This window comes from Taudactylus pleione, unplaced genomic scaffold (genome assembly GCF_031769625.1).
Source record: "Taudactylus pleione unplaced genomic scaffold, aTauple2 ptg000391l, whole genome shotgun sequence".
NCBI classification, from domain to species: domain Eukaryota; kingdom Metazoa; phylum Chordata; class Amphibia; order Anura; family Myobatrachidae; genus Taudactylus; species Taudactylus pleione.
The window spans coordinates 7885045-7897435 of record NW_028284792.1 but is presented as its reverse complement, the minus strand read 5'-3'; the positions used below and the strand labels follow the sequence as shown (position 1 = coordinate 7897435).

At 44.0% G+C, this 12391-nt stretch overlaps 1 protein-coding gene across 1 annotated transcript in view; it reads right to left on the bottom strand.

Annotated features, from left to right (window-relative positions):
- VKORC1L1 (vitamin K epoxide reductase complex subunit 1L1) overlaps nucleotides 1–12061 on the bottom strand; it is a 35783-nt gene extending 23722 nt beyond the window's left edge. The window contains exon 1 of the mRNA XM_088445941.1: nucleotides 11772–12061. Coding sequence (XP_088302067.1) covers nucleotides 11772–11962 — 191 coding nt within the window. The 5' untranslated portion in view covers nucleotides 11963–12061. The remainder of the gene's footprint in view (nucleotides 1–11771) is intronic.
- Between the last annotated feature and the right edge of the window lie 330 nt (nucleotides 12062–12391).

Genomic DNA, 12391 nt, shown 5'->3' with positions numbered 1-12391 from the left:
TATCCAAAAATTTAAGTTCATCAATAAACTGAGTGAGTGCACCCACCCCCCCAGTCCACACCATAAAAAGGTAGTCTATGTAGCTTACATAAAAGTGTATAAACTGGCAAAAATTTAAATTCCCCATAATGTGTTGATTCTCATACATGTACATAATAGGTTAGTATAATAATGGGCCATATTCGACCCCATCGCTGTACCTCTTAACTGTAAAAAGAAGGAATTTTCAAAAAGGAAACAATTTTTCCGTAACACTATTTCAATTAGTAACAATAAGTACTCGACATTATGACCTTTATAGTGTGGACTGCAGGAGAGAAGGCTCCGTATAGCACTCAAACCATCAGTATGACTAATGTTCGTATAGAGACTAGTGATGTCAAGGGTAACAAGACGACTGGATTCAGGGAACAGTCTAATGGTTTTCAATTTGTTGAAAAAAATCAGTTGTATCTTTTAAATAATAACAACATGTGTTCTGAACAACAGGCTGTAACCAAATATCTATGTATTGTGAAATAGGTTAACACAATAAGCTACATGAAGATATAATAGGCCTACCAGGAGGCTTATGTAGAGTTTGGTGAATTTTGGGGAAAATATAAATCAAAAGGAAAGGGACCCCTTGGATGTGTCTGTCAATAATTGTGAAGTTGATTCATCTATATCACACCATCAAACTCTTTCTTATAAGCATAGGTCGGATCATATGTTAGTGTTTATAATACATCGTCAGAGAGCTGTCTTTCTAAAAAAAAATATATATATATATATACACACACATATATATATATATATATACATACACACACACACACATACATACATATATATATACATACACACACACACACACACATATACACACACACACACACACATACCAGTGGATAATGGCGGCACTGGGAGACTTTTGTAGGTTTAAAAGAATGCCTTGGAAATAAACCTACAAAAGTCTCCCAGTGCCGCCATTATTCACTGGTATTATTGGGTTGCCATATGACCCTTGGAAGGCACGGGAGCGCAAAGATTTTTGTATACTTATACTAGTGCCAGATGACTGACATATAAATATATATCTCTATCTATATCTTATTCAGACCTATTTAATAGTACAATGCCACCCCTTTAACGGAGGGGCGAATCACATTTTCAGAGTTATCTCTCAAAGCACTGACTGCAAGATTTTCTTCTTTAGATAAGTTAGAATATGAAATTCTCTGTCTTCCCTGTGTGGAAAAGTATCACACTTAACCAGTTTAATAAATGTCTATAGAAGACTTAAGACCCGGAGGATCAAAAGTATTTTTAGGTTTAAATTTGTCACATCTGGTAGAAACCGGTGGATGTCTAACAAAAAATCTTAACTTCAGTAAGCGATGAAAACGATACAATTCCACTCCAAAATCAAAAGTAGTCTGCTTAAAGGTCCTAACAAATGAAAACCCTTTGGAGAGGACAGACAATTCATGCTCAGTAGGTAAATAAGAGGACAGGTTGAATATCACTACCACCTCCTGCCTCGTTGGGTCTGATTTTTGTTTGCGATATCTGCCCCTCCCCTTCTACACAGTCTTTGTATTTGGGCCTTGTACTGCTCTCTTTTAATAAAAAAAGAAGACGGCATTGATTGAGAGGTTGTCTCTGTTCTGAATCACTAGTGTATGTGTGTGTCCATTTCAGAACAAAATAAATATATATATATATATATATATATATATACACACACACACACACACACACACAAGATTTAGGACCACTACAGTAAAATATACCACTCAGCCTATGACTGGGAACACACACACACACACACACACACACACACACACCTCTATCATTAAAAAAACATGAATGCAGCAGGCAAATAAATACGGCCAGCATGATTTATTAAAGGCCCCCGTAGTGCCCCCAGTAGTGGTCCACCAATACAGTGCCCCCAGTAGTGGTCCCCCTATACAGTGCCCCCAGTAGTGGTCCCCCCTATGCAATGCTTCCAGTAGTGCCCCTTATACAGTGCCTCCAGTGGTGGTCCTCCCTATTCAGTGCCCCAGTAGTAGTCCCCCATATGCAGTGCCTCCAGTAGTGGTCCCTCCTATGCAGTGCCCCCAGCAGTGGCCCTTACATATATAAACACAAGACACACACAATATACTTACCCGAATCCCTGCGTCTACCACTGGTTGCTACTCTGTCCTCCCGCTCGGCACTATGGGAGAGACGTCAAGATGTCATTCCTATCACCCACTTCGGGAGCCGGAAGGCGGAGCTCATGAGTGAGCTCCAGCCCGACTCCCTCAGTGGATGCAGCAGCCAATGAGAGTCTGTCTGACTCATTAGCTGGTAAAAGAAACACACGCCAATGGGTAGTATGAGTGTACTACACGGCGGCGGTGTGTTTGTTATTGTGTAGTGCGGCGCTACGCCACTGATCGGTGGGCAGGGGGGGTGTTTCTGGGTACTCAGGAACCCACCCTGCATGCGTGTATGGTGCTGGTCACATCATAGTGTGTCAGACTTTAATGTTACACCTCACAGGCACTATGAAAGCCACAACTAAGTATGAACACAGAATTGTAAAAACACGTCAAAAAATAGAGTGAATGCATTACAATTATAAAACACTATGCAAGTGCAGTGTGAAGAGAAATCCAATATCAAAATATATTAGTTTTATTATGTAAAATAATAGAAACCCTTAAATGGAAAAAAAAAAAAAAAAAGACAGAACAGGAGTATGTGCCCCTTCTCAATCAACTTTACTATGTGACTGGGACATTCAGTGGAGGGACATCTACAGTGGAACTATTCCAACCAGTGGTGGCTCTAGAGGTGGGGCTTCAATCCGGTCCAAAATTCAAATAGAGGAGCCACACCAATTACAGGGAGTCCAGACGGCGATATTTGGCAGCATTTGGAAGGGCAGTTGGTGTGGCTCCCCTATTTGAATTTTGGACTGTGCTGCAGCCCCGCCTCTGGAGCCACAACTGGTTCGAACCATTTCTAAATGAGCTTGAATACGTAAATGTGCACATTGTGTAAGAGCAGCCCCAATTTATTTAATTGTATGCATGATGACTTCTCCCTAACTCATTGATTCCAAAGCCTTATGTTTCAGAACAATTTGACATTACAATACCAGGCTGATCAACCTATGGTAAAAAAACTCAATAAGCTGAAGATATGTAATGGTGGCTATGGGGCATATCTAAATAGGCGCAGGGCTTACCGCCCGGGGATGTGCTCCGGGATACAGGCCTGTAGCTATTCAAATATTTGCCAATTTTCATGCGTTGTAATACAGATTCCACATAAAATGCAGAATCTGTATTTTCCTGTGTGTTAAACCCAAAAGATTGCTTTTTAAAGTGGACTTTTCCTCATAGCTCCTTAACCTGCAAGGAAAACTGCACCCTCAGAGCTTAACATGAGGGGAATACAGGACCTGATAGAATAGGTCCAAGCTGACAATTAGCCACAGGGTTGGATATGCCCCTTTATGTGAATTCTATTTTAAATTGGCAAACAAATATGTAAATAACTTGAAGTGGTGAAAATAAAAAAAAATTGTTCAACTGATACGGCTGACAATTTCCTCATCACAAGAAAGGAAGCAAATCAGTTTCTCGTTACAATGCAAATTAAGAAAAATATTTTAAAAAGCCACTATACACAAAAACTAGAAATACCATAGACGCAGTTCTAGTAAAGCTGCATACACACGTAAGATTTTCTGTCCAACCATCCAACTAGTTGATTTGTTGGAATGAAAATCTGGTAAGGTATGGGAGTAACTGATGATCAGCAATTTGCTCCTAAATGCCAGAAAACAGATGAAAATAGTCGTCAGACAAGTTTGTTAAATGTTTGAACTAAACATTTTGTTCAAACAGTTTCTGTCCATTTTCCGGCGTTTGGGAGTAAATTGCTGATTGTCAGTTGCTTTCATACCTTACCAGATTTTCATTCCAACCAATCAACTAGTTGGACAGAAAATCTTTACGTGTGTACGCACCTTTAGAAAGAAGCTGAGAGCAGAAGCAGACACTGAAGTTAGACTGAGTCTAAAGTCTTGTCCATGTGAATATGACTCAGTTGAAGCAAAGTGTGTGTACAGCTGATAAACCACCCTATTTCTGGCTGCCACGTTCACATAGAAGCTGTACACAAGAACAGGACTAAGATATGTGCTTCAAATATTACAACCCATTGGCATTTGGTTTGCATAATTACAAAAAAAAAGGGCAAAAAACAAAACTGCATGAAAGATTAAAAAAGCAACCATTTGGTGCAAGCAGCATTCAGAACACATACTACCGCAATGCTTCAGTGAGTGACAACATGAACACATGAGTAGAGTTCCCACTAGGCTGTTTTAGCGGGGTGTCGCACACTGCCAGATTTTAAAGTAGCAAAATGTGCCCTGCCCTTATAGTGGCGCCACCGCTAAAGCAGCCTGCCCTGCGCTATCACCACCTGCAGGCCACAGTGTCCCACGGACAAGAAAAGTTGCAGTTTCTGATCACCACCAGATGCTTAAATGCCATCTATTTACAGAGGGGAGAGATTGGGGGGGAAGCCCAGCACCTCTAAGTGCTGGGCACGCCCCCAAACATGACAAACTGGGGACGTGTCACGAGGACACACCCACTTGTTGGGAAGGCACATTCAGGGATGTTAGGCCCTTACCATGGCACCCTGCCCCCAGTCTGGCATGAACACTACATGAGGGTTACTGCAGATAAAGTCTTCATTTTTAGACCTGTTTTCATGCATTATATTAGTGTTAAAAAGGCTAGTAAAGAGCACACAATTTTATGCCAGTGGGTATAAGAGACCTTACTCATGTACCTGCCCTAATTTTGTCATCTTATTTCCGTAGAGATTGGACAAAGGGTACTTACTGGGCAAACACTTATTCAGGCAGTTCCCAGGCTCTAACCAATCAGCGTGGTACCATTCATTCCTATATGGAATCACAACGAGTGACCAGTCATTAGCGTACAGGCTGCCGAAGGAGGCATGTACCCACGGAAGCCTACTGGGATCGAAGAGGAGCCAACCCTAAGGATTAAATGAGTAATAAATGGGTAAACGGGGAATGCGAAATTGCAATCATGCCCTGGCAGCCTTGCTGGGACAAGTAAATAATAACAACAATAATAATACTTTTAACTCAGTACCCACCGGCATCAGGGGTGCAGAGAAAAGCCATGGGCTTTTAGACCAGGGCTGGTAGCCAATTTTATGGGGGATCCCAAATTCCCAATGGAGTTCAGCACCAGGATGACCAGTCTGGGGCTGGAAAACATTTTGGCAGCGGGAATCAACTGTGCATGTCTCCCTGCTGTATAAAACATGACCAATAGAAATCTCTTGCAAGCACTATATTCTTCTGGAACACACATTGGGGGTATTCAATTAGGCTGCGAAAAGTCGGAATCAGCGATAATTTGTCGCCGATGACGTCATTTTCGACTATTTCAAATATCCCCGTATTCAATTTCAAAGACTTTTGCAGGTTTGAAAAGTCTTTGAAAAAAAAAAAACGGGGATAACTATTCACCATGTTTTCCATGGCGAAAAAAAGTGCAGAATTTGGGTTTAGTGGTGCAGGCTTTAAAAAGAAATAGCCTGCACCCCTGGGAGTAGCCCCTAAAAAAGAACGGTGTCAAAAAAAAAAAAAAATTAAAAAAAAGTAAAATAAAAAAAAAAAATTGGGGAAACCCCCCAAAAATGTTATATTTTGGGTTAAAAATAAAAATAAAAATGGGGAACAGTGTTTAAAAATAGCGAAATAGGTTCAGGGGTAGTCCGTAAGTATGTGGCAGGTGTTTTCTAGAATAGGCTATTAGCGGCAGGTGCATTTTTGCCGAATTTTTTAAAAATTAGTTTAGGGACTTAAAGATATGCTAGTACCTATTTTCATGTACCCTAAATTTGATGGGAACACTTTTAAAAACGAAAAAAAAAACCTAAGTGCTCTTCAGCATCACTTCAATGTCGGGAAAAAACACCTTCTGCGGCTATTTAAAAATGCAGAACACATTCTGCAGGGCTAAACGGGGGTACCCACAGTGATCCTCCATGTCTGAACATCATTAGGGGTGGGTCCCAGGATGAATTCCCGAAAATTCCCCTATTTTTCCCCGATACTTGCCTTTCCGCAGGCTTTTGTTTTCGCCGGCTCCAAATAGAATACGGGGATAAAGCGGGCACACCCTATACTTTATCCACAGAAAAGCTCTGATGTGGAGCGAAAAGTCCAGCACAGACTTTTCGCTCCAATATTGAATTGTGGTTAACTGAAACTGTATATTAGGAGAACGAGACATCAGCAAAAATACAAAGTGACAAATGACAGTGTAACAAATCCAAGAAAAAGGATAACACTCAGCAATGACACAAGAAATTTGTTTTCTGAGTGAACTGGTACATAATAAACGGCATGCATTATTTAATAGCTAGTTTATTGGCCCCGCGGTATGACAGATCACCTCAGTCTCCGTCCTATATTGCCCACCACTGTCTGAGACCACCCCAACTGTGCTGTTTCACCTTCACTTCTTCCAACACCGTCCCAGTCCTTCCCCATCCGCTCAAAGAAACTGAATTTTAAAGATAAAATGAAAAGATTTAAGCAACAGAGGTAGAAATTAAATGTTTTAAAATACATAAGTATGACTGTATAAGGGTAATTACCTAAATAGATTTTTTACATTTTTCAAATATATTCAAAACCTGTACATCTAGTAGTGTCAGCCTTCATTTTCTAATCACTAGTTGATCAAGTAGTCATTTCAAAACATATGGCATGGTGGTAATAGGAAACAATCAAGGTAAGGCCCACACCTATACTCTACTCAAATCAATATCAATGCCAGACTAATTTACATTCTCAGCAGTATTGCCCAGTCATCAACCATTGAGAATTACCAAGCTACCAGGAGAAATATTCAAGTCACTTTTTGGTCAGACAGAAGTTTGTATAGGAAATGTATGCTGAATAAGAAACAAAACCTAAAAACCTTCGGTTCGGTCCGACATATCAAAATCTGCTAGTGTGTGCTCTATTTCTAGCCATGTGCACTCTTGTTTGGTCAGTGTTCTCCCCAGGCTGTTTTCTGCGGGGACATCAAGCGGCAGGAACAGCCTGCCGCCCGGCACTTTCCCCCGCCGACTCCCCGACCCCAGCTGTGGAATGCTGGCCTCTGAAGTGACCGGAGGCTAAAGAAGCCTCAGATCGCTTCAGAGGCAAGCGTTTCCAGTGATGCACTGCGCGGGCGACGTCATGACCTCACGTCGCGGGTGACGAGTCTGCCCCACGCGCCTGCTGGATCTAGTTAGATCCAGTCAGCACAAGGCAAAGGGAGTGGGAGCGCGAGCGGCCAGCAAGTAAAGGTAAGTTCTGGGCTGGGGCTGGGATCAGGGCCAGGAAGGGTCTGGGGACACTGCCTAAGGGGCACTATTTAAGTCTGGGGGCACTGCATAATGGACCAGCCTGGGGACACTGCATAAGGAACACTATTTAAGCTTGGGGGCACTACTTCAGCCTGGGGGCACTGCATAAGGGCAAAGCTAAACTACAGGGAGCAATGCATAAAGGGGAAAACTACAGGGGGCATTGTATAAAGGGCACAAATACAGGAGGCACTGCATAATGGGCACTTTTGACAGAGCCAGTGGGGGAGCAGCCTGAGACCTGTTGGGCTGGATTGGTAAGGGAGTTACCCCTTTTCCCGGCGCGCGCATAATTGCGAAGGCCCCCACCCGGCTACTTTTTGATGCCACCCGGCTGGAAAACATTTCTGGGGAGAACACTGTTGGTCGTCAGTCGCATCGTCAGGTCGGCCCTACATGTATATCAATCTAACAATGCGACTGATGACCCCATGCATTTGGATGCAGCTGGTGAACGACATATCTGTGCAATCGTTTACCAGATCGTGCTGTGTGTACGGACCGCACAATATGTCGTCCGGCGCATCACGTGTCGGCTGGATCGTCCGTATCATCGCAAGCCATCTGATGTGTACCCACCTTAAGACCTTCATCAGCATTGCCAGCACTACAAATGATATTCTGATATAACCAATTTGTCTGAATGACTGTTTTAATCTGTTTTCCAGTGTTTGGAAGCAAATAGCAGATTGTCATTTGCTTCCATAACCAGAAAGATAATCTTTAGGTCTGTGGCCATTTTAAAGGATACTATTTGGGCTCAATTCAATGCGAATTGAATAGCATCGGGAAGGAGCTCCCAGAGCTATTCAATTCAGCGCACTGTTAAACCAACTGAAGCATTTCTTCTCGCACCACTCCTGGTGTGCAGGCAGAAATCCGACAAAACTGCTGGCGTGATGCAGTTTTCTGCCCTTACTGCGGCAGAAACAGCATCACGTCAGGCACTTAAGTCGCGAGAAGCGGCATTCTCCAACTTAACACTATGTTTAAGGCGCAAGAAAGCGCATACGGCAGCACAGACGGTGTAATGGTTAGCATTACTGCCTCACAGCACTGAGGTCGTGGGTTTGATTCTCACCACGGCCCTGTGTGGAGTTTGTATATTCTCCCTGCGCTTGCGTGGGTTTCCTCTAGGTACTCCGGTTTCCTCCCACCCCAAAAAATATACGGGTAGGTTAATTGGCTCCTATCAAAATTAACCCTAGTGTGTATGTGGGCATGTGATATGGAATATAGATTGTAAGCTCCACTGGGGCAGGGACGGATGTGAATGGCCGAATATTCTCTGTAAAGCGCTGCTGAATATGTGTGCGCTATATAAATAACCTGGTAATAAATAAAAAAAACAATTTGTGCGATGATTGATGTTGTAAACGACCAGCGGGAGAGCGCATCACTGGTCATTTCAGACATAAAAGTGCACGATTACGATATCGTAATTGTGCAATCGCTCAGTATTATCGCTAAGTGGATGTATGCCTTTACAGTACAAAACATTGCAGAACATGGACAAGGTTTATAAACATTGTTGAATCAGCAGTCATAAGATCCAAATAAGCAGTGGGGTGGTTGAACCCAAATAAGTGAGGGAAATAAAAGCACATCAGGGAAGAGGGGCCCTGCTCGTGAGAGCTGTTCAGTTATGAATAGGTTGTTGCACATCTCTAGATGAAAAAGAGAGACGGAATGAAAAAGAGAATAAAAAGATTGAGTATGCACTTTCCATGCATTTAACCCAATACAATACAGCGTACCGCTCGTCTCAACACAAACCTGAGAAAATCACCAGTGTTAACTTTTTATTGTACTTTTGAGCATTTATCAAATATGAAAAAAAAAAAAGGTAGGGAGCAACGGAATTGGTATGGGTGACCGATCCAGACGCCGGAAGACCGGCAACATCAGATCCCGACAGGTACATTTTTTTACTATCCCTAACCCTCTCCCTCCTCCCCCTAACCCTCCGGGGGTTTGGGAGGGGGGGTGCCTAACCCTAACCCCCCCTTCCCCTAGCCTGATCCTAAGTCCCCCCGGGTGCCCCTAACCCTCCCCCTCCCACAGCTGTCCGCACCCACCGCCCAGCTTACCTTCGTTCGGTATGCCGGGCGGATAATGATAGGAGTCGGGATTTCGGCACCTATCATTAATATATTAATGACAAAGCTCTGACACCAATTTGGTCTGTCTAAAAAAAACAATGTTTATTCTTAGAGCAACACCAATTGTAACATGAAAACTGGCATCAATGCACAAAAGAACCTAGATATGAAAAAATTAAATGTAAAAATAATAAATTCCATGGTGGAGGAAAGATTTCTAGGAACAAACATAAGCATATCTACATAAACAGAATTAACAGACAAACATATACACATAAAACAAGTAAAAGATTAAAATCATGCAGGGATATTGAACTGGAAACAGAAGGGTTGGGACCCGCACTAGAAAAAAAACAATCTAAGTTGACCAATCCCAAAAAGTGGTAAGTACTACATACTCAATATGAAAAATATTACAGTAGAGCATATTATATTATTATGTGTAAAAGACCAACTTAAGATTCAAAGCAATAGTGGTTGCTTCCCAATTCTTGGTTGGTGGTGGCTCCCCTGAGTCAGAACAGTATCACTTAGGACAGGGGTGGGGAACCTTTTTTCTGCAGAGAGCCATTTTGATATGTATAACATTATTCGCAGGCCCAGTGCAGACCGTGCCCCCTCTCCATATGATGTCACTAGAGGCGGGGCCACAATCACCAGTGATAACAGCAATGCCTGGAGAATCCTGAGGATGCTCGGGGGATCTGTAAGGGCAGCGGTGTGTCAATCTGAAGCGTCCCAAGGGCTCTCCAGGCAGCACTGCTGCATAGATTCTGGCTGCAGGATACCATTCTGAGCACCCTGCTAGCCAGATGAGGCTAGTAGAAGAGAGCTCAGAGGGCCAGACCAAATGATTCCGAGGGCCTTAGGTTCCCCATCCCTGACTTAGGAAAAGAAAGAGAAAAGAAGTCTCTTTGTTGGAGGCACTTCTCTTCCTTCTCCTAAGGGATACTGAACTGACAAGTGATGGCCTGAGGGTTAGAATGGTTGCTTGGATAGACAAGGGGACACATAATTACAACTTCATTATGTCACAGTGCGAGGAGGGTTGCCTTCCATATAAGGAGAGGTGAAAAAAAAAAAAAACAGTTATACGGCAACTACTGTACACTTGAAAGAAAAGAGAAAACCAGATCCAAGGAGTGTGGACCCATAGTGGAAACAAACCATAAGACCTCCCAATCTTTACATGTCGTTAACCTTCCACTTTCATGTACGTAGCTCATACAAGGGGAGACCTATAAACCGAAGAATCCCTATACATTTTGTTTTATAAAAAACAAATACAAGTGAATAAGCTTTCTGTGCACCTTGTTTTTATGCGTAAATAAAATATATATTTGTTGTCCGTCATGAATAATTGTACCATACATTTCCTGAACAGTTGTTTCTCTCCAGCAGGTCTCAAAACACAGATATATTCATATAACCCTGGCTTTTACACACTTTGTATAAAGTCACAGTTACATCAGCTCAGGTGTATATACACTGTTATATAGCAGAGCTGCATAACAAACCTATGCACGATGACTTCCTGCACTGTGTCAGAGGAAAGTACAGTCCCTACAAAGAGTACAGGCAGCCATCACCCTGTGTCTGTAGGTGTGGCACTGTCAGATAGACCTTACAGCACACCTATGGGCTGCCACCACTGACTGAGAGCTGATGTGTGGAATGTAGCTGACAGTGAGGGCCTGGGAGCTGTCACACAGCAGCAGTGCTCATACTAGGTGTACACATCGGGGCTCCCGCAGCACATGACTCCACATCTACACTACAGGCAACCTTTGCCCCAGCATGTAGCATACAGTCACCACCTAGCCGGGTGCAGAGGTCACACATGCCTGTACCCTACTGATGACACACGCTGCACATCACATGGACAGCAATCAGTGACTGGCGACGTGGCCCTGCTCCCGGAGCTGACACCTCATAGCGACATGTGTGTGTGTGTGTACAGCCTCAGTTTGTGTCACAGGCGCCTCCCAGCCTCCAATCTGCAAACATAGGAAGTGTATACCGCCGGGCACCACGACAGGCACCCTATGTGCCAGCCGGATACACCTGCATCACTGTGACAGGGGCAATGAATGAATCACATCTCCCAGCCTCCCCCGGTTACTGTGCGTGTCCACAACACACAGCCCCCTGTACGGCCTGCCCTCTCCCTGCACACGTACACCCGCTGAATGGAGACCCCTGGAGCGGTACCTGGAGGCGAAGAATGTGGAGCAACGAACCCAATGACTGAGGTCGCACATGGCCTTGTATCCGGGGTCCTTTTCCTTCTCTCTCTCCACGTGGAAGGCGTAGAGCGACAGAACGATGCCAATGACGCAGACCGCGTACCGGGCCCCTCTTTCCCACCGCGGCACAGACACTCTCAGCACGGGCGCCGCCATCTTACCCCCGGCCTGCTCTAATCTCGCGCGGGAGTGAGCGAGACACACACAGGCAGCGCGCGCCCGGCTGCAGCAGTGACGTCTACGTCGGTTGGTGATGGGCCGAGGGGCGGGGCCGAGAAGCGAGACGGAGGAAGGGTCACTAGGCTACAGGGAGCCAATGAGGAGAGGCTGTCCCTCTGACATCACTGGTAGCCGGTAACTGTGTCGTGTGTCCGTCTGTCACGTCACGGTCACAAACTGAGTGAGTGCCAGGCTGGCTGCAGTGATGGTGAAGTGTTGGCCGGGCTGCTGCTGGTAGATGCTACTCTTTTTTCCTGGATGAAAATACATGTTCAGCCATGTGTACATGTCTCTAAGGGACACCAGCTATTATGCTGTACTATAGGATCTTATTCATCAATATGCTCATCAAGAGGACCGATGCTT